Below are 20,244 nucleotides of genomic sequence, written 5' to 3'. Positions count from 1 at the left end.
TAAACTGTAAACCCCTGCTAAGGGGTTTAAGCAGCCAAACCGGAAAATGGATTATTCTGTATAAAATCAATTCTGATTATTCTAATTATTCTGTACAAAATCAATTCTGAAAATCACAGAAACACACAATTTAGGTCTGTTCTTGTTCTTCCATGGAGTCCAATTGACGAATCACGGCGGCGAACGGCCGCCTTGCTGCGGAGGTTTTTGCGCTGAGGACGAAAATTTCAAACTACACAGAAGCTTCCTCTTACACGATTATGATCAAGCAGGGATTTCTGCTGTCCAAATTTGTTAGAAGACGAACGTTCAGCAGTTGCCCTTTGCCATTACAGCCCAAAACGCCGTCGTTTTCTTCTTCACCATCCCAAATCACCCAAAAAGATTTGTGCTTTTCGTTAGCGGACCAGCTTATGAGCCGGGGCTTAGTTTCTTCAGCTCAGAAAGTGATTCAAAGGCTTATCTCTCAATGCTCTTCCGCTCTAGAAGCAACCTCAGCCGCTGAGTTCGCCATAGCAAGAGGTATGGACCTTGGTTTTTGCGGTTATGTTTGTCTTATTCGAAAACTTGTGATTTCTGGTGATGCCCTAACGGCAGAGTCACTGTACATGGATTGCATAGTGGGGCAAGGCCTCGAACCGGATCGTAATTTATTGAATTCTATGATTATCTGTTACTCTAAGCTCGGTAAGTTAGATGAGGCGAAATCTTGTTTCGATAGCGTTATCAAATTGGGGTTTACACCTTGGGTTGGTGCATGCAATGCTATAATCAAAGGGTTTTCTGAGCAAGATAGATTCTTGGAGGCTTACGATTGTTTTTGTCAAATTGGTGATGCTCATGATACGGTACTCCATTTTTCTTGTTACAATAGGCTGGTTAAGGGATTGTCTCGTAGAGGGTTCTTAGACGAGGGGGTTTATGTTTTCGATGTGATGAAAAAAAACGGGGTGTTGCCTACTGTTCATATGTGCAAATCATTGATTATTGGCTTTTGTAAATGGGGTCGTGTTGAACAAGCCGAGATTTTGTGTACAGAAATTGAATCTAATGGTTTTGTAGTGGATAAATACATGTACACTTATCTTATCAATTCATATTGCAAAGGAAGGAAAATCGAAATGGCGATGAGATTGTTTATGAGGATGCTAGAAATGGGCTACGAGGCTGATAATTATACTTATAATACATTGATTCACGGATTCTTTAACTTGGGTTTGTTTTCCAGAGGCTGGGCGTTGTGTAATAAGATGGTGAGGTCTTGTTTGAAACCCGATTTAGTTACATACCAAATCATGCTTAGTAAGTACTGCAAAGACCGGAAAGTTGACCGTGCATTAGAGCTCTTGGATTACATGCTTCGGTGCAATGTTCCTCCCAATGTGCACTGTTATACTGTCGTGCTAGCTGCACTATGTACGGAACGAAAGTTTAAGGAACTTTACAGTTTGTATCATAAGATGTTGGATAATGGAGTTGTTCCGGATCATGTTTTCTTCTTCATCTTTGCCAAGAACCATCCGATAGGGGATCCATTATTTTTCGCCCAAACAATTTTGCATGCCATCGCAAAAGAATCTTGCAGTCTCGACGTTTTCCTTACGAAGCCTAAATCTACAAGGGGTGCAATTCTTGAAATCGATCGTCTTTTGGAGGAGATAGTAAGAGGTAACTCTGTTTCGGCAGATAAGGCTTTTAGTATATACATGATAGCTTTATGTATGGCGGGAAAACTCGATTCTGCTCTGCATTGTCTTGAAAAAATGAAGAATCTTTGCATGTTGCCTTTGCCCACCGCTTTTAATTCCTTGATTAAGTTACTTGCACAAGAAGGAAATGTCGACGCTGCTGAATCTTTACTTGAAGTTTTGCAGGAGCAGGGGCTAGTTCCGAAGCAGTCGACTTTCTCGATTATAGTGAACGAGCACTGTATAAAGGGTGACGTGGCATCGGCCATAGATGTTCTTGATAAAATTGAAGAAATGGGAATTGGGGCAAATATTTCTGTGTACAACTCGATTATTGGCTGTTTAGGACGACAGAAAATGATGCGTGAGGCGGAAAAGTTTTACTACAGAATGCGCGAGCATGGTATAGATCCAGATGAAACCCTTTTTGTCACTATGATTAACGCGTATTCAAATAACGGATGGGTGAACGAAGCCCGTGAATTCTTCAAGAAAATGACGGAACACAATATTAGGCCGAATTCCCGTGCTTATACAGCACTTATAACCGGGCTGGTTAAGAGAAATATGACGGAGAAAAGCTGTTTGTACCTCAATAGAATGATGAAAGATGGTTTCATGCCGAATGCCGTTCTTTATACCTCCCTTGTTAAGCAGTTCTTGAGGAAGAGGGAGTTCGAGTTTGCGTTCAGATTGGTTGACCTTATGAAGAAAAGTCAACTCGAGCAAGATTTGGTCACGTATATCACAATAGTCAGCGGTGTGTCTAGAAATATCCGCCGGTTTGACAGAAAACGGTACCTATCGAGTGCAAACTCGGACAAGGGTAAAAATTTGCTGTTTCATTTACTGCACGAGAAAGCTATTTTGCCGAATCGAAAGAGTTTGCAAGTCCTGGTCACTTCTGAGGAAGAAATGAAATCAGCTGTCCTGCAAGTGATTGAGCAGATTAAAAAGGTTCCGTACATGCCAGACTTGCACCTCTACAACGGCATAATATTCGGAATCTGCTTCGCACAGAGCATGCACGCAGCTTACGAGCATCTCAATCTGATGAGAAAAGAAGGCGTGGAGCCCAATCGAGTGACGTACACTATCTTGATCGATGGGCACATTCAGATCGGGGAAGTCCATCTCGCTGTGGGATTGTTTAACGAGATGAACGCAAACGGTTATCCTCCGGATAGAATGCTCTTCAACACTTTGATTAGAGGCTTCTGTAAGGTTGGGAAGGTTTTTGATGCGTTAACTCTGTCGCATATGATGCAGAAACGAGGGTTTTTGCCTTCGAAGGGTTCTTACGAGAAAATTCTGGGTTCTCTGTGTGCTAACGATTCGAGTTATTATGCGTTGAAGATTTATGAAGAGATGATTTCGCACGATTATACTCCGTGCCGCTATCACCGTCAGTGGCTGAATTCGATCTCGCATGAAGATCATAGATCGGACGAAGCTTGTGCCATGTGGCCTGTGGGTAATGTTCCCTAATACAAGTTCTCAAAACAGGTTTGTTAAAATTTTTATTTATTTATTTATTTATTAATTATTATTATTATTATTATAGAAGTTCTCAATGGTTCTATTTTTTCACCTTGTAATAAAAAACACAGGGAAGATAAGCAAGAGTTCCTTTTTGCCTTGGTTGCGGTTATATGGCAAAACATCGTTTTTATTTCTAATCCCATATGATACGAGGTATGAAAATATTATTACTATGCTGTTAAAATTTATTATAAGAAATGATTGATCTAATTTATTACAGGAGAAGAAGTGACGGCCTAATCGAGGGCAGGGAGCAGATATCTTAATCTGGCTGAAGTGCTCCAATGATTTCCGCTTGAAATTACGAAATCGAGAATTTCTCCCTTGGTTAGTGATTGTTGATGATTTATTTTGCCTTGTGGTTTTTTAAATTACTTGCACCTAATTAATTTAAATTAAATCAAGAATTTTTATTGTATTTTCTTTATGGAATTGCTGTTGCAGGTTTCAAAAGTCACCCTCTGATTTGGAGATTGTGCAGCCAGAAATCATCAGCTTCAAGTAAACATGTATATATATTATATAATATAATATAATATATGTATATATTCTGTGGTATTTACATTTCCATGTTCTTCACAAAAGCGGCTGCTACTGCTGCTAGAGATGAAGGTACAAAATCTTATCGACGGTGATACCGGTCAATGGAATTTAAATATGATTAATTCCATTTTCAATGTCGAGGATCAAAAGTGCATATTGTCCATACCACTGGGAACGTCGACAAACGAAGACCGCCTTATTTGGCATTATAACAAGAACGGTTTATTTTCCGTCCGTAGTGCCTACCACTTTGCTGTTTAAGTTGAGAAAGAAAAGGTTGGTCTTACTTCAGCAAGTTGCTCCTCCTTAGCTCCTTTGATTTCATGGATATGGTTATGGAACTTGAATCTGCCGAATAAAGTTAAGATCTTCCTTTGGCAATGCTGCTAGAACCTTCTACCCACTCGACAAAATCTTGTGAAAAGAAAAGTCTTGGAGGATACCCTATGCAAAATATGTGATGTAGGTGAAGAAGATGTCATTCACAGCCTATCTTTCAGCCTATCTTTATGTACGTTTGCTAGACAAGTTTGGGCGCTTAATGGAGTGGCGTGGTCGATACATTGGCCGAATGATTTCTCTTTTGTCGACTGGATTATGAATATGAAGGATAAAATCGACAAATCCGAGTTTGAATAATGTATAGTTACTTGTTGGGATATATGGCATGCAACGAACAAGAGGTTTTTTTGAAGATGTTCATCGATCGGCTCTTGATGTTATCGTGTTGGCAAAGAAATTCCTTGCAGATGTGCATGGGTCTGCTGCTGAGGTGCTTCGCACGAAGCTTGGTCCTTCTGTGAGAACATTGAATTCCAGCTGGGAGGCTCCTCCAAGAGATGAAGTTAAAATTAATTTTGATGCTTCTCTAACTTCGACCGACCATGGCTGCGGTTTGAGAGGTTTGGCGAGGTCGGCTAATGGAAGTTGCCTAGGTTGGATCTCTACTTGGAGCTCATCTCTCCTTGACTCTATTTCAGTCGAGGCAATGTCTGCTCTTAAAGCCTTAGAATTTGCTCGTGGTCACCAGTGGAATAGAGTAGTTTTTGCAAGGCGATTGCAGCACAATTATTGCAGTGATTAACGGAGAGGAGGATTCTCGGACAATCTATGGTAATATTCTCAATGATATTAAGAGATTGGCGCTAGGTTTCGAAGCTTTCAAAGTTTGTCATGTCATGAGGAAAAACAATCGAGCTGCTCACGAAATTGCTAGGTTGTCTTGTTGAATCCTTTATTTCGGACGTTTTGCCAAGCTTTATTCAAGATATTGGTAAGCTCTGAATAATTACGTCAATGAAATCTGCTAGTTTTTTCTAGAAAAAAAAAAAACATAAAAAAAAAGCCATATATAAACTTTTATTACATAATCCCATGATTAACAATTCTCTTTCTTTGTCATGAAGACTGTTTAAGTATTTATAAAGGAAATTTGAACAATTTTAATTTCAGAAAATGCAATTATTATACAGAAAGAATAATGAACCAAAAGAATTGCAGAATAAAACAAAATAAAAAAAATCACAACGCACTGACAGAATGATAAACTCAAAGCCCAGCAGTGAAAGGGACACCTGCGGCAGGCAGCCACGACCGCCCGGCAACGAAATTCGCAACGGTGAACCGCCCCGCCTCCGCCGCATTTGTTATAACCCGGTAGCCCCTCCAATTAACCCGCCGCGTAGTACTTGAACCCGGACCCGAATTCCTGTACTCACCGTAATACAACGTGTCCAGAGCAAAAGTGCCGTCCCACTCCAACCACCCGGCCGGATCCACCAGCGTATCTATATACGTCTGCATATATACCGTCCTCGAGTACAGCTTCCACGGCCGGCCCAAAAAGGATCTGAACGACCCGAGAACGGGTACCAGATCCGGGGAAGCCATGATCCGGGAATTGTGGATCGAGATCCCGGTGTTCTGGTTCGGGTCGGTTCGGCCCTGGGCGGTGACGACGTTCTTCTGCTTGTCCATTGGGCGGCGTGCGTAGATCATGCAGTTCTGCAGAACGGCGGCGGCGTTGCCGAAGATGAAGTCGACGGTGCCGTAGATGTAGCATTCTTTGTAGAACTGGCGCTGCGAGTGGACGTAGAGTGTGTCTTGGTACCCTTCGAAACTGCAGCGGTAGAACACGGAGAGGTCGGCGCCGGAGCGCAGCGCCACCGCCTGGTGGTTTTGTGGTCCGGCGGTGTTGCGGATTGTTATGCCGCGTGCGATGAATCCCTCCGCCGTCACAACTGAAAATTAATAATAAATCAGAATATTAATTAAATAAATTACATTTAATTCAAATACTAGCATTAATTCTTTTTTTTTTTTTTTTTTTGAAGTTTTTTTTGGCGCTAGCTTCTAGAGATGATTTGAAAAAATCAGCAAAGTGGTATTAATTTAGGTCAATTAACAGCTGGAAATTGAAACAAACCGTAGTACTATGAATTAAACTACTCATTGTCAACGATGAGACAATTTCAAACTGAAAAATTAATTTATTAATTACGGTTATTGAAAATTGATGTCCTAGCTAATTAACTAACCCGTTGAATTTAAAATTGAAGCACCGTATTATATTTTTCCGTAGCTACATTATAGTTTGAATTGTAAATTATTTTTACTCTAGTTTCTCTACAATTTACACTTGGCATTATCATAATTACACGAATTAGTTTTGAAAGCAAATTTTCACTTAATAACACACACTACAGTCTACATATGTATAGATATAGATATAGATATAGATATAGATATAGATATAGACTTACTAACGGTGGCGGAATTGAAGGTGGTGGAACCGCCTCCGACGCTCCGGCTGCCGGTAATAAAAGTATACTTGATACCATCACCGACCATCATAATATTCTTCATCTTACTCCCAGCAATTTCTAAGTTCTCCCTATAAACACCTCTCTTCACATGTATAACAAACCTCCCGGTGCCGCTCCTCCTTGCCGCCGCATCAAGCGCCGCCTTAATAGTCCTATAATTCCCCGAACCATCTTGCGCCACCACCACATCCGCCCTAACCGCCGCCTGCAGCAGCTTCCGGTCACCCCCAGAAAACCACGTCGGAAAACCAGCCTTGTTATAGTAACCCTTAGTCTCGTGATTCGTCTCGTTACTACCATCTCCGAGCGCCAGAGTGTTGCATATCAATTTCGAGACGTTGTTGTTCGAGATCAACGGGAACACGAAATCCGTTACGTTGAGCTCCAAGAAACCCGTTCGGCAAGTCTCGATGTTAGTCAATGCGGTGCTCAGCCACGTCTGGGAATCGAAATCGGTGCAGTTTATGGTGGGGTCCACGGTCTTGTTGAGTTGCTCGATGGTGGACTCGTACAGTTTCACGCAGTCGGACCAGGCGGCCCGCTCTCGCTCGTTCCTACACTTGGCGCCGAGGGCTCTCGTGTTGCCCACGGCACAAGTAGCGCGCTCTAGGGCTAACTGAATGGCCATTTTTCGAAAATCGGATTTTTTTTGGAGGGAGAAATATTTGCGTGGATTGTTGTTATTTTGGCTCATGAAGTGTTTGCATGGCTCGGGGTAGGGGGTTTGGTTGCACCACCAGTTTACGTCGCCGGAGGGGGGTTTGATGGCGGCCGCGGCGGGGAGGAGGCCGATGGTGGAGGAGAGAGAAAGTAATGTTAGGATCAAGAATTTGAGCTCCATTTTGATGATGTGTATTTTTAATTTGTGGATGAGTATGTAATAAGTAAATATGAGGAAGTTGGATTATATATATATAGAGAGAGTGGAAAAAGATGGTGCATGATAGGATAGCTGTGATGTGGTATAGTATTAGTAGATGAGAATGAAATTAGAGTTGACTATTAACAAAAGCCAATTCAAATATAGTGTACATATATATGTACTGTATTCTGAAAAATGAAAATCTATTCCTTGTTGTTTTAAATATGATATCTTTTGTCAAACATAATATATAATAATCTTTTTATCAAATAATAATATTAATTATGAGGCAACAATTAGGATACACATATAAAAGAGAGCTGTCTAATTATATACGATCCTCCAAACCACAAAATTTCGTCAATGTTTAATTTTAAATTTTAATTTATTTATTTATACAATATTCGCCATTGCTTATTGTTTTTTTATGCATGCATTTTCCATGCCACCAACTATACTCTCCAGGCCACAGACAGGTTTCCAAGCCCACCTCTGTTGTCTTTTCTTCACCAAACTATCTTTCGAATATGCATTTATAAGTTTTTTTTTCATATATATATTTGCACTTTTATCTTCAATTAAAATGGTCAATCTTATAAAAACAAGGGGTAATTTTCTATACACCCTCCATTATTAGATTATATTGGTTAAAATCCAAGTCATAAGTCCAATATTGCTATAACCCCCTACTATTTTTTATGGCTGATTTGCCCTTTAGCAAAAATAGGAAAATTATATTCTTAAATATATATATATTCCTATTAATCCTCCATAAAAACCGGTTTTAGCATAAATCGTGCTGCAAAACGTCAATTGCAAATCCTCCCCAAATTGTATTTTTCCATCGTTAATCTCTCGAAAAACAAAACTTCTCCCTGCCCCCTTTTCTTCAATGCAATCTCTGTTCCCCTATCGTTGTTCCCGAGAACGATGTAATCTCTATAACTTCTGCAAATCGCCAACAAAGAAAACACATCCTAGAGGATAGTGCAAAATCGAAACGTACAGGTAATTTGATTTGTGATTTTGTAAATGTCTTTAATGGCGATTCATTGACGGAATGCAATAGGTTATTTTTATAACATAAGTGAAAGATGCAAATTAGAGATTTTAACCCCATGTAATTTTTATTTTTATTTTTCGTTTTGACATTATTTTTTGTTTGGTTTTACTGTTCATTTACAATATTTTTCCGGTTGTTTTGCGTTTTTGTTACATCTTTTAATAACTCGATTGCGATTTTTTGTTTTGTCGTCTTTTGTGCTTTTCGGCCCTTTGGAGTATTTTGTTAAATTTGTCTTTTTCCTCCTAAATCCGTTGATTGTTTGTTTGGAGTTTCCTGGTATGTGTTACATTATTTTGTGTTTTCATTTTGCTGTTTTGTGATACATTTGTTTTTTTTTTGTTCATGTTATTTTCTGGTGTCGATTGCAACATATATTCGATTTCGTTGTTTTTTTTTCTGTTTGCGATTTGTTGTTTCTAGCGTAGTGTATTTTGCACTTTGATATTTATTTTGCATTTTGCGTTTTGCGTTTTGCACTTTGATGTTTTTTTTTTCATTTTGCATTTTGCTTAGGTACCGACATGGTTGTCCAATAATTTTTTTTTTCAATTGAACAGTTGATTTGACGAAATGGGAGAGGAAAATAGATGAATTATTTGCCTCTTCAAAAAGAGGGAAGCAACGATGAATCAAGCCAAATCTATTTGCACGATAACACAAAGCCATATTAAGTTTCGACATCGCCTCAACAAACCAGATTTGGTTGATTGTGGGATTTTTGTCTTGTATATGGCAAGGCAGTTGTGCATGCAACAACCATTAGTGAGAAAACTCCAGGAAGGGGGGTTATCGCACTCGAAAAACTTTTAATTATCAGTTCTTGAACGACGAGGATATCGTTGAGTTTAATTAGATTTTTTTTTATGATATTTACTTATGTTTAGCAGAGCTTTGATTTTTATTTGTGGCATTATATTTTTGGTGGATTTTGATATGAACTATTTTCTAATATATTCCAAATTCATGCAGTTATTTTGTGTATTAGTATATGCTTGCCAATTCATAAGTTCTTATACATTCAGTACATTGTTAAAAAAAACAGGCAAAGTGTCAAAGGGCTTTAGTCGATTTTTGTTATGCTATACACTGCTGCAACAAAATTCTCACAAGGCTTTAGTCTTCATTCCGCTGTTATAGTTTGTATTTTGCTATTGTAATTTATAAGCAAACTGCAAAAAGAAAAGGCAAAGTTCAAATAATACAATACCACCTGCAAAAATAAATATATGGCGTCAAAAGTGTAGATAATATTATACCAAAAAATTACATCATATATAACATCAACATGCACAAATATAGTCGAGCAACAAACACATCGTATATGCAAACGGCAAACATAAAAATCAAAAGTGCAAACAATACCATGCCAACAACTCAAAAAAATATATATAACATCAAAGTGTAAAATATAGTCTGCTAGAAACAGCAAAATGCAACAACATGCACAAATATAGTCGAGCAACAAACACATCGTATATGCAAACTGCAAACATAAAAATCAGAATTGCAAACAATACCATGCCAACAACTCAAAAAAAATATATATAACATCAAAGTGTAAAATATAGTCTGCTAGAAACAGCAAAATGCAAAACAAAAAACCACCAACATCGAAAATTGTGCAAATCGACATAAATAGATGACAAAAACTTGATGTTTGTTGTTCGATATGGACATTATAACATGATGTTTTGCTGTTTGATGTTTGAATTATGAATGGATTTTTAAAGTTTGATATTTACAGAACATATATTAACAGTGACAATCATGTATGAAAAAAAAAACTTAAAACAGTAAACAAAAGCAGCAAAAGAGTAAAAATATATTCGAGCAAAAACACATTATATACATAAACTGCAAGAATTAAAAGCAAAGTGCAAATAGTACCATACTAACAACAAAAAATAAATATATAACAACAAAGTGTAAAAAAAATAGCAAACAACAAACACAATTTTCGTCTCAAAATTATCAGATTTAGTCGATGTCCTTGAGCCTCTAGATACGGAACTGCTCTGACGATTAAATACGGAATGAATTTATCGGCTGAGAACGAGCGAGCCATTTTGTACTCGTTTTGGTTTGCACGAAAAAAAAAAAACCTAAATGAAATCTTCTCCTGATCAGCAAATAAAGAGAACATATGTGAATCGGGCTCAATCACTTTCTGTATGGTCATCTTCTCCTTCAATCTTGCACCATCAACCCTAAAAAAATCACAAAATTTAATTTAATGCCTGTCAAATTGAATCAAAAGTCTGATTTCGAATTTCAATCTCGAAATCTAAACCAGAGATTTTGCGAAATAAAATAAGAGTGTCGTCAAAGATGAATCAACCACGTTTCATAAACTCCTTTCCAACAACAAAACAAACCTATTGACGTAGCTCCTCTTCATGTTGATAGCAATACGAAAAACAAAAATATACCTAATTGCATTAGATTTCACGAAACTAAAGCCATACAATTCTAAGATCTTATAACGATGAATGAGTTCTTTAATTCTACCACGGATAAACTCCCGATATTTTTTTTTCCAACCCACGTCTCATAACTTCCTTCCAAATCTTACTACGTGATATTTGGGATTTATTCAATGTAATTTACTGAATTAACTGCTTCCTTAATTAAATAATTTACTGGAAGGGTATTTATGTCCGTAGGCTTATAATTTTAATTAATTTAATTAAAAATTTTGGTCAAAGGGCCTATAGCTATACTAATCTAACACATTGGACTCATAGCCATATAAGTTTGAAATAAGGGGGGTATAGCTAATTATCCCAAAAATTATATGGCTAAAAATTTAAATATAAAATAATTAACATGCCATAAATAGATTTAGCGTAAAATTACAGCCATCCTCCTGAGATAAGGAAAATTACGAAAAACCCCCTCTCGTTTGGTGATAACAGCCACCATCCATCAAGTATGAATTTTCTTATACGTTTACTCTTATGGTGTCATATTCAACACAATCTTCTACATTCCGTAGACGTTCTTAGTTTGTACTCGTTTTGTGCAAAAATGCAGTTCTTGATGTACCACACAAAATATGATTTTTATAAGCCAAGAGACACAATTTTTGATTATCTTGTTTTCAAAATGTGGAACTCCAATGGAGTAAAACGGGTACAAATCTAGGACATTCTACTAAATTTGACACAACAACGACGAACGTGTAACAAAGATCCATAGTTGAGAAGTGGTTGTAATTTCCAAATATTAATAAAAAAAATCGTAATTTGACGTAACCTCAAAGAGGTGGCCGTAATTTAGCCATAATGTTTAATAAAATACTAGAATATTGAACAACTCGATATATTGACTTTATGTAAATCAAAGAATTTAGTGGCGGTGCTAAAACGCGTGGCTTCTTCCGTATGTTGATTTGTGACAAAAAGACGTGCCACAAATCCAGAAGCAGAAACGAACCATGTTGGATTTTTTTTTATTATTATTTTATTTTTCAATTCAATGTTACCAAACATTTAATAATACTTTAAATAATTGTCTTGTAGGATTTTGCTGATTTTTCTAATTAATGCAGTCGCGGGATAAATAATTGTATCATGAGCTAAGAAGTTACGTCATTCTCCTTTGTGTTCTTATATATTTAAATAATTTATTTATATCTAATATAATAAGCTATTAGGTAGGATCTTGATGATCTCATGACAAGAGGAATTAACGGTTACGATATATGACGAAGATTGAAGAATATCATGTTGACAAATGAAATCAATTGATTAATTAATTTAAGCTATAACATAGTTTAGGGATAATTAGTGAAAACCCCCCAATTCATTTACTTATATAAGAGTGGATATAACCTCTTTTTCATTATTAGTGAGAACCCCCTACCTTATATTAAATAATTTATTTTTTAATTAATATTATATTTAACATTACTAATATACCTAATTTGTCCTTCTATGTTATATTTAAAATAACCAAACCTATTTTACGTTATATCTATTTCTCTTATTTCTCTCTCCCTTTTCTCTCTATAAACCGCCGCCTCCAACCCTCCCCATCTCTGCATTGTCGATGCTGCCATCCAACCATCTTCTGTCTCTGTGTCGTCGTCTACTCTCTCCCATCGGTGTTCCTCCCTCCACCGCCGCGAAAAGAAGGCGGTCTCCACCCCTGGAATTCTCTCGTCATGGACGGTATTAGGGTTTTCGGTAGGGAGAATGACGAGACTACGCAGCGGCGCTAGGGTTGATATTGCGTTTGAGATTTCAATAGAGACCACCGCCAATATTATTTGATTGTTGTGGTTCTTCTTCTTCTCTGATTTTTTAACCCAATTCTCGAATCTCAATTTTCTTAGTTGGAGATTTTGGTTGAATTCTTATATTGAAGACTAATTTTGTGTTCAATCAATAGTATATTGGATGTTTGTTTTTTGTTGAAATTGTGTTGGTGTTATTTACAGATATATAGTCGTTTTCGTACAGTAATATAGTTGTTTTCGTACAACAATATAGTTGTTTTCGTACAGTAATATAGTTGTTTTCGTAATAGTCGTTTTAATAATAGTCGTTTTAATAATAGTCGTTTTAATAATAGTCGTTTTATTGGCATAGTTGTTTTAACTGAAAACTAAAATAATATAGAAAAGGAATATTTAAAGAAAAATATTAAAAAAAACATAATTTTTTTTTTAAATATTATTTTTTAAAGAAGAAATAAATAAAAAACGAAAATTAAAATTAAAATATAAAAAATAAAAAAAATATATCAAACTAATGGATAATGAGTAGTGAATAGTGGGAGGGTAAATTTGAGAATACAAAAAAAATGGGTTTCTCACTAATAAAGAAAAATGAGCTGGACCCATCCTTATTAAAATAATGTTAGAGGGGGTTCTCACTAATAGTCCCTAGTTTAAATTGGGCAAATCTTTCTCATTAATTGTGAACGTGACAGATAATTTTTAATTAATTATAATTAATCACTAACCAGTTACTAATTACACCATTTATTTTATGCTACATCTAATACACGACCACTGTTGTTTATAACTTGTTTACACACATAAACACACAGATTCATTATAAGTACGTGTAGTAATTAAATCAATATATATTTATATCCAAATTTACAATTGTACATATTCAATTATTCACTATACAATGTACAAATATTTACACGAATATATTTACAAATATGTACAAACACATATATGAAATGTTACCCCCCCAAATTTCACTGCAACGATTTTTTTTAAATGCTAAAATTTTGATTTTTTATAACACATTGATTCACGGATTCTTTAACTTGGGTTTGAATTTCCAAATTAAGGCTGGGCGTTGCGTAATTAGATGGTGAGTTCTGGTTTGAAACTCGATTCAGTTACGTACCAAATCATGCTTAACAAGTACTGCAAAGACCGGAAAGTTGACCATGAATTAGAGGTCTTGATCAATAACATGCTTCGGTGCAATATTCCTCCCAATGTGCACTGCGCTGCACTGTCGTACTTGCTGCACTATGTACCGATCGAACGAATGTTTTAGGAAGTATACAGTCTGTATCATAAGACGATGTTGGATAATGGAGTTGTTACACATCATCATGATGCTTTTGTTTTCATCTTTGCCAAGAATTCCATCCGAAAGGGGATCCGTTATGTTTCGCCCTACATCTACGAGATTCTGCTTTGCACAGAGCATGCGCAGCAGCTTACGAGCATTTCGAAATGATTAATATAAGAGACAAGGTGTGGGGCCCGGCCCAATCGAGTGACGTATAGTACACTAACTTGATCGATTGGGCATATTCAAATTGGGGAACTCAATCTTGCTGTGGGATTGTTTAACGATCAAGATGAATGCAAACGGTCTTTTCGCCAGATAGAATGGTGTTCTACACTTTGATTATATGATTGCTTAATTTTTATATTTAATTATTAGTAATAGATTGATATTCAAAAAAAAAATTACTTCCATGTAAAATCTTTATACATAATGCCATGACTAACAATTCTGTTTCTTTGTTTTGAATACTATTTTAAGTATTTATAAATGAAAATTTTTGAAAAAAAATAATTTTAATTTCAGAGAATTCAATTATTATACAGAAAAAAATAATAAACCAAAAGAATTGCAAAAAAAAAAAAAAAAAAATTCACAGAGAATAATAAACTCAAAGCCCAGCAGTGAAGGGAACACCGGTGGCAGGCAGCCACGACTGCCCGGCAATGAAGTTCCCAACCGTAAACGTACTCGCCTCCGACGCATTTGTTATAACCCGGTACCCGCTCCAATTAACCCGGCGGGTAGTATTTGAACCCGGACCCGAATTCCTGTACTCACCGTAATACAACGTGTCCAGAGCAAAAGTGCCATCCCACTCCAACCACCCGACCGGATCTATCAACGAATCGATATACGTCTGCATATAAACCGTCCTCGAGTACAGCTTCCACGGCCGACCCAAAAAGGATCTGAACGACCCGAGAACGGGTACCAGATCTGGGGAAGCCATGACCCGGGAATTGTGGATCGAGATCCCGGTGTTCTGGTTCGGGTCGGTTCGGCCCTGCGCGGTGACCACGTTCTTCTGCTTGACCATTGGGCGGCGTGCGTAGATCTTGCAGTCCTGTAGAACGGCGGCGGCGTTGCCGAAGATGAAGTCGATTGTGCCGTAGATATCGCATTCTTTGTAGAATTGGCGTTGGGAGTGTACGTAGAGTGTGTCCTGGTACGCTTCGAAGCTGCAGCGGTAGAACACGGAGAGGTCGGCGCCGGAGCGGAGCGCCACCGCCTGGTGGTTTTCTGGTCCGGCGGTGTTGCGGATTGTTATGCCCCGCGCGATGAATCCCTCCGCCGTCACAACTGAAATTAATGGTAAATTAAAATTAAATAATTACACTTTGAATTAATTATTTTTTTTGTTTTTTTTGAAATAAAATTTGGCGCTAGCTTCTAGAGATGATTTGAAAAATCAGCAACGTGTATTAATTTAGGTCAATTAACAGCTGAAAATTGAAACAATCCATCATGAAATTATATTCATTAATAATATATATCATTTTACACAGTACATTTTTACAAATAATTGTCCACTAAATATACATACACATAAATGTGTATATTATTTATTATGTGTAGATTAATGGTTTAAAATCACCCAATTTATTTTACCTAATGTAGCATCTACAAAATCATTAAACTTCATTCATAGTCAAGGATGAGAAAAGTTCAAACCGAAAAAAAAAAATTTGTAATTAGGGTTATTGAAAATTGATGTCCCTAGCCAATTAAGTAATTACCTAACTAACCCGTTGAAAAATGAAGCACCGTATTAATATTTTACCCTAGTTTTTTTCTAGAATTTACACTTGCCATCATCAGAAATACACGAATTAGTTTTGAAAGCAATTTTTTCACTTGACAAATTAAAACTACTAGAATTTAGAAGACGTAGGTAGCAACACGCATGTATATGTATAGATATAGATATAGACTCACTAACGGTGGCTGATTCGAAGGTGGTGGAACCGCCTCCGACGCTTCGGTTGCCGGTAATAATAGTATTACCGATACCATCACCGACAATCATAATATTCTTCATCTTACTCCCAGCAATTTCTATGTTCTCACTATAAACACCTCTCTTCAAAAGTATAACAAACCTCCCGGCGGTGCTGCTCCTCCTTGCCGCCGCATCAAGTGCCGCCTTAATAGTCCTATTATCCCCCGAACCATCCTGCGCCACCACCACGTTCGCACTAACCGTCGTCTGCAACAACCTCCGGTTACCCTTAGAAAACCACGTCGGAAAGCCAGCCTTGTTATAGTAACCCTTAGTCTCGTGATTCGTCTCGTTACCACTATCTCCGAGCGCCAGAGTGTTGCATATCAATTTCGAGACGTTGTTGTTCGAGATCAACGGGAACACGAAATCCGTGACGTTGAGCTCCAAGAACCCGGTACGGCAAGTCTCGATGTTGGTCAAGGCGGTGCTCAGCCACGTCTGCGAGTCGAAATCGGTGCAATTTATGGTGGGGTCCACGGTCTTGTTGAGTTGCTCGATTGTGGACTCGTACAGTTTCACGCAGTCGGACCAGGCGGCCCGCTCTCGCTCATTCCTACACTTGGCGCCGAGGGCTTTCGTGTTGCCCACGGCACAAGTAGCGCGCTCTAGGGCTAATTGAATGGCCATTTTTCGAAAATCGGATTTTTTTTGGGGTGAGAAATATTTGCGTGGATTGTTGTTATTTTGGCTCATGAAGTGTTTGCATGGTTCGGGGTAGGGGGTTTGGTTGCACCACCAATTCATGTCGCCGGAGGGGGGTTTGACGGCGGCGGCGGAGGGGAGGAGGAAGGTGGAGGAGAGAGAAATTAATGTTATGATCAAGAAATTGAGCTCCATTTTGATAATGGATATATGTGTTACAACTATATGAGGAAATTGGATTATATATATAGTGTGTGGAAAATAAAAGACTTGATGAATGATGAGAATGAGAGTTGACTATGGTGAACAAAAGCCAATTCAATATAGTACGTGTACATGTGTACTATGTAATGTTGTTTAATAAACTAATTGATTAACAATATTATATAGATATTACTTTTCATCTTTTTTTGAAAATTCCGTAAATAATTGTGAAAATATTTAGATAATATTTTCCCTTATTTGAATTTTTCAGTTGTTCATTAGAGAAAAGTTGTGGCGAGCAATTTGCAGGTGGAGTGGTACAGCACAACTTATTTTACTCTTTCTTGTAAAAAGTTTAAAGAATCCACAATTTGTTTTTAATATATATAATTGTCATCCATCTATATTTTTACATTGAAAAAACAAAAAAAAAACCCACTAGACTTATTGACTTTATGTAATCAAAGAATCTAGTGGGGGTGATTAACGCGTACGCACAGGCCCTCTTTCCGTAATTAAGGTGATTAGGGACTAATTAAATACGTGCAACAAATTGAGAAACAGAAACTAACCCTCATTTGTTTTCAAATTAAAAAGATTCAAACATTTAAAAAGATTTTGAGAATTTAAAAATAAATTATATAAATATAATTATGTCCACAATAAATTATATAAATATATTTAAAAAACCATTTTTTTTAAATACATTAATAAATCGATCTATACCTAATGTTACAGTTCTAGTCTTCTAGATACTCAATTATTCACTCTACAACATATACATATTTATTATTTACACGTATATATAACCATGTATACACTACACATGAAATATTCCCAACATATTTCACCTTATAAGTATCTAAAATAATTATTAAAAAAAAATTGCTAGAAATTTGTTTTTCCTATATACCAAAGGAGCGACTCTATAACTAAAATTCATTAATTCTTTTATCTAGCACAACATAATAAAACCAATTAAACAAATAAAAGAATTCAATAAAAATTAAAAACTATTGACTTGGTGACAACTTCACAAATCACAACCCGGCAATAAATGGCACACCAGTTGCAGGCAGCCACGCCCGACCCGCTACCAGGCTCCGCACTGTAAATCGAGACGCTTCATCCGGGTTGGTTATAGCATGGTACCCGGTCCAATTAACCCGGTTTTCCAACGAACCGGCCGGTCCGAAATTCTTGTACTCCCCATAGTACAAAGTACTCAACGCGAAATCCGAGTCACCCCACCTTGACCATCCCTCCGGTTCGACCAGACCGTCAAGATAACTCTTCATAATCACAGTCCTCGAGTACTGCTGCCACGGCCGGCCCAAGTATGTTTTAAACGAACCAACAACCGGTTTAAGATCCGGAGCGGGCACGACCCGACAGTTGTGGATCGAGATGCCCGTGTTCTGAAACGGGTCGCCCCGACCCTGGGCGGTGATCATGTTCGCCTGACCTACTAGAGGCTTTCTGACGTAGATGACGGAGTTCTGTATAACGACGGCGGCGTTTCCGAAGATGATGTCGACGGTGCCGTATATGTGGCATGATTTGAAGAATTGGCGCTGCGCGTGCACGAAAAGCGTGTCTTGGTACCCTTCGAATGCGCAGGCGTAGAACACGGAGAGATCGGAGGCTGACCGGAGGGCCACCGCCTGGCCTTTTTCCGGACCGGCGGTGTTGCGGAATGTGATTCCCCGGGCCATGAATCCGGCCCCGTCAACCCCTGAAATTAGTCGGTAATTATAGGAAAAAGATAATTAGTAATTAATTAAGTCATAAATTATGAAATTGATTTCTAATTAGGGTCACTCACCAACGGTGGCGGAGCTGTACGTGGTGAACCCGCCGGAAACGCTCCGGCTGCCGGTGATGACGGTATGTTTGACTCCATCGCCGACCAGCGTGACCTTGTTCATCGTCCTGTTGATCAGAATATTCTCCTCGTAAACACCTTTCTTCACATACACAACCACCCGCCCATCTCCGACCCGGTTTGAAGTGGCATAGTCAATCGCAGCCTGAATGGATCTAAACTGACCCGACCCATCCGGGGACACGGTTACATTTGCTTTCAGCACCAGCGCTGAAACCTGCAGCAGTTTCCGATCACCGGGCGTGACCCGACCCGGAAACCGACGACCGCTATCCGGGTCATTATTACTACCGGCCATTGCCAAGAGGGCCCCATTCGCCGCTAGGCTATTGCTTATCAGCTCCGAAACATAACCCGACAGGATCGGTGAGCGGAATCGGGCGGCGAGTTTGAGGTCGTGGGACCCACTGCGGCAGATTTCAACGTTGGTCAACGCTGCACTGAGCCATGTCTGCGCGTCGGAACACGTGAAAGAAGTCGCGTTTGAAGTTTCTTGGATGCTAACTAGAGTCGTGTTTAGTTGGTGGATCGTGTTGCCGATGAGGTTGTAGCAGTCTCGATGGACGGTCTTCTTCCTTTTGCTCTTGCCCTGGAAGCAGAGATTCTTGGCGCGTGTCTGTACGTGGATGGCACGCTCCATCGCTGCCCGGATTGTCAGGGTCCGGAAATCCTGGCGGGTTATCAGGTTGTGCTCATCCGGCCGGTTATAACGGCCCATCATGATGAAGTGGTTGCATGGATCCGGGTGTGGAGTTGTACTGCACCACCAGCTGATCGTTCCCTTTTTTATGGTGACGTCATCATCTGATAATACTGCATGCGAGCATACGTAAGTAAAGAAGAAGAAGAAAAGGGAGAGTTTTTTTGAGATATTATTATTTGCCATATGTATTGATTTTTTTGAAGATGAGAATGAATGCATGCAGCTTATAATAAAAACATGGAATTAAGCTGATTAAATTATAAACATATATATGTAGACACAACAAATTAAAAGGTACCAGAATTTAATTCTATGTGGTAATTACTTTATCTTAAAATTGAAGGGATCCTTGTTTTATGGATCAATTCCATCACACTCAACATGGCTGCACGCAGCTTCAAAACAATATAAAAATGATACGTATATAATAATGTATATTCATGGTTTTATTAAATTATATGTATGTGGTGATCTTGCTCATAAAATTTCTACTACAAAGTAGATACATTGAATATTTGAATTACTTAACGCACGGTTTATGCGGAGACGACGACCATGATTTGTGAAATTAATTAAAGTGTGATTCTATACTGCGGCGCCGGCGCAACATGGAGTTTATATATAATTAATTTGTTAAAGATCGTCACTAATTAGTCATTAAATCATCCATCCATGTGTCTTAATTCGATCGCAAGTAGGTATGCAAGTTGGAACGGATTTTCCAATTTCCGCCGGT

General features: G+C 38.2%; 4 protein-coding genes and 1 long non-coding RNA gene across 5 annotated transcripts; 2 read left to right on the top strand and 3 right to left on the bottom strand.

Moving 5' to 3' along the window:
• Positions 1 to 4,988, top strand: LOC105971764 (Tetratricopeptide repeat (TPR)-like superfamily protein). The gene is made up of 4 exons (XM_012996646.2): positions 1 to 3,125; positions 3,306 to 3,383; positions 3,451 to 3,557; positions 3,675 to 4,988. Exons 1-2 carry the CDS (start codon positions 261 to 263, stop codon positions 3,375 to 3,377), a joined length of 2,937 nt encoding a protein of 978 aa, XP_012852100.2. The 5' UTR covers positions 1 to 260; the 3' UTR covers positions 3,378 to 3,383; positions 3,451 to 3,557; positions 3,675 to 4,988.
• A 209-nt stretch (positions 4,989 to 5,197) lies between these two features.
• Positions 5,198 to 7,483, bottom strand: LOC105971765 (pectinesterase 2-like). Its single transcript, XM_012996647.2, has 2 exons — positions 6,536 to 7,483; positions 5,198 to 6,013 (listed from the first exon to the last, which is right to left on the bottom strand). Exons 1-2 carry the CDS (start codon positions 7,437 to 7,439, stop codon positions 5,322 to 5,324), a joined length of 1,596 nt encoding a protein of 531 aa, XP_012852101.2. The 5' UTR covers positions 7,440 to 7,483; the 3' UTR covers positions 5,198 to 5,321.
• A 633-nt stretch (positions 7,484 to 8,116) lies between these two features.
• LOC148769880 (uncharacterized) lies at positions 8,117 to 9,494 on the top strand. The gene is made up of 2 exons (XR_016031503.1): positions 8,117 to 8,468; positions 9,084 to 9,494. It is a non-coding gene; the product is annotated as an uncharacterized LOC148769880 (long non-coding RNA).
• A 5,057-nt stretch (positions 9,495 to 14,551) lies between these two features.
• On the bottom strand, positions 14,552 to 16,978 carry LOC105971703 (pectinesterase 2). The gene is made up of 2 exons (XM_012996573.2): positions 16,008 to 16,978; positions 14,552 to 15,371 (listed from the first exon to the last, which is right to left on the bottom strand). Exons 1-2 carry the CDS (start codon positions 16,909 to 16,911, stop codon positions 14,680 to 14,682), a joined length of 1,596 nt encoding a protein of 531 aa, XP_012852027.2. The 5' UTR covers positions 16,912 to 16,978; the 3' UTR covers positions 14,552 to 14,679.
• An 817-nt stretch (positions 16,979 to 17,795) lies between these two features.
• On the bottom strand, positions 17,796 to 19,707 carry LOC105971919 (putative pectinesterase/pectinesterase inhibitor 59). Its single transcript, XM_012996849.2, has 2 exons — positions 18,746 to 19,707; positions 17,796 to 18,655 (listed from the first exon to the last, which is right to left on the bottom strand). Exons 1-2 carry the CDS (start codon positions 19,689 to 19,691, stop codon positions 17,961 to 17,963), a joined length of 1,641 nt encoding a protein of 546 aa, XP_012852303.2. The 5' UTR covers positions 19,692 to 19,707; the 3' UTR covers positions 17,796 to 17,960.
• Between the last annotated feature and the right edge of the window lie 537 nt (positions 19,708 to 20,244).

The sequence above is a fragment of the Erythranthe guttata genome, chromosome 6, assembly GCF_056151865.1.
Source record: "Erythranthe guttata isolate IM_541 chromosome 6, IM_541, whole genome shotgun sequence".
Classification (NCBI taxonomy): domain Eukaryota; kingdom Viridiplantae; phylum Streptophyta; class Magnoliopsida; order Lamiales; family Phrymaceae; genus Erythranthe; species Erythranthe guttata.
The sequence above is the reverse complement of the archived record's forward strand: the minus strand, read 5'-3'. Positions and strand labels throughout refer to the sequence as shown.

Coding starts and splice junctions, on each gene's coding strand:
- LOC105971764 (XM_012996646.2), top strand. CDS start 261: ATGATCAAGCAGGGATTTCTGCTGTCCAAATTTGTTAGAAGACGAACG. Junction 3,126..3,305: donor ATTCGATCTCGCATGAAGAT/CATAGATCGGAC, acceptor CACAGGGAAGAT/AAGCAAGAGTTCCTTTTTGC.
- LOC105971765 (XM_012996647.2), bottom strand. CDS start 7,439: ATGGAGCTCAAATTCTTGATCCTAACATTACTTTCTCTCTCCTCCACC. Junction 6,014..6,535: donor CTTCAATTCCGCCACCGTTA/GTAAGTCTATAT, acceptor ATTAATTTTCAG/TTGTGACGGCGGAGGGATTC.
- LOC105971703 (XM_012996573.2), bottom strand. CDS start 16,911: ATGGAGCTCAATTTCTTGATCATAACATTAATTTCTCTCTCCTCCACC. Junction 15,372..16,007: donor CTTCGAATCAGCCACCGTTA/GTGAGTCTATAT, acceptor CATTAATTTCAG/TTGTGACGGCGGAGGGATTC.
- LOC105971919 (XM_012996849.2), bottom strand. CDS start 19,691: ATGGCAAATAATAATATCTCAAAAAAACTCTCCCTTTTCTTCTTCTTC. Junction 18,656..18,745: donor GTACAGCTCCGCCACCGTTG/GTGAGTGACCCT, acceptor GACTAATTTCAG/GGGTTGACGGGGCCGGATTC.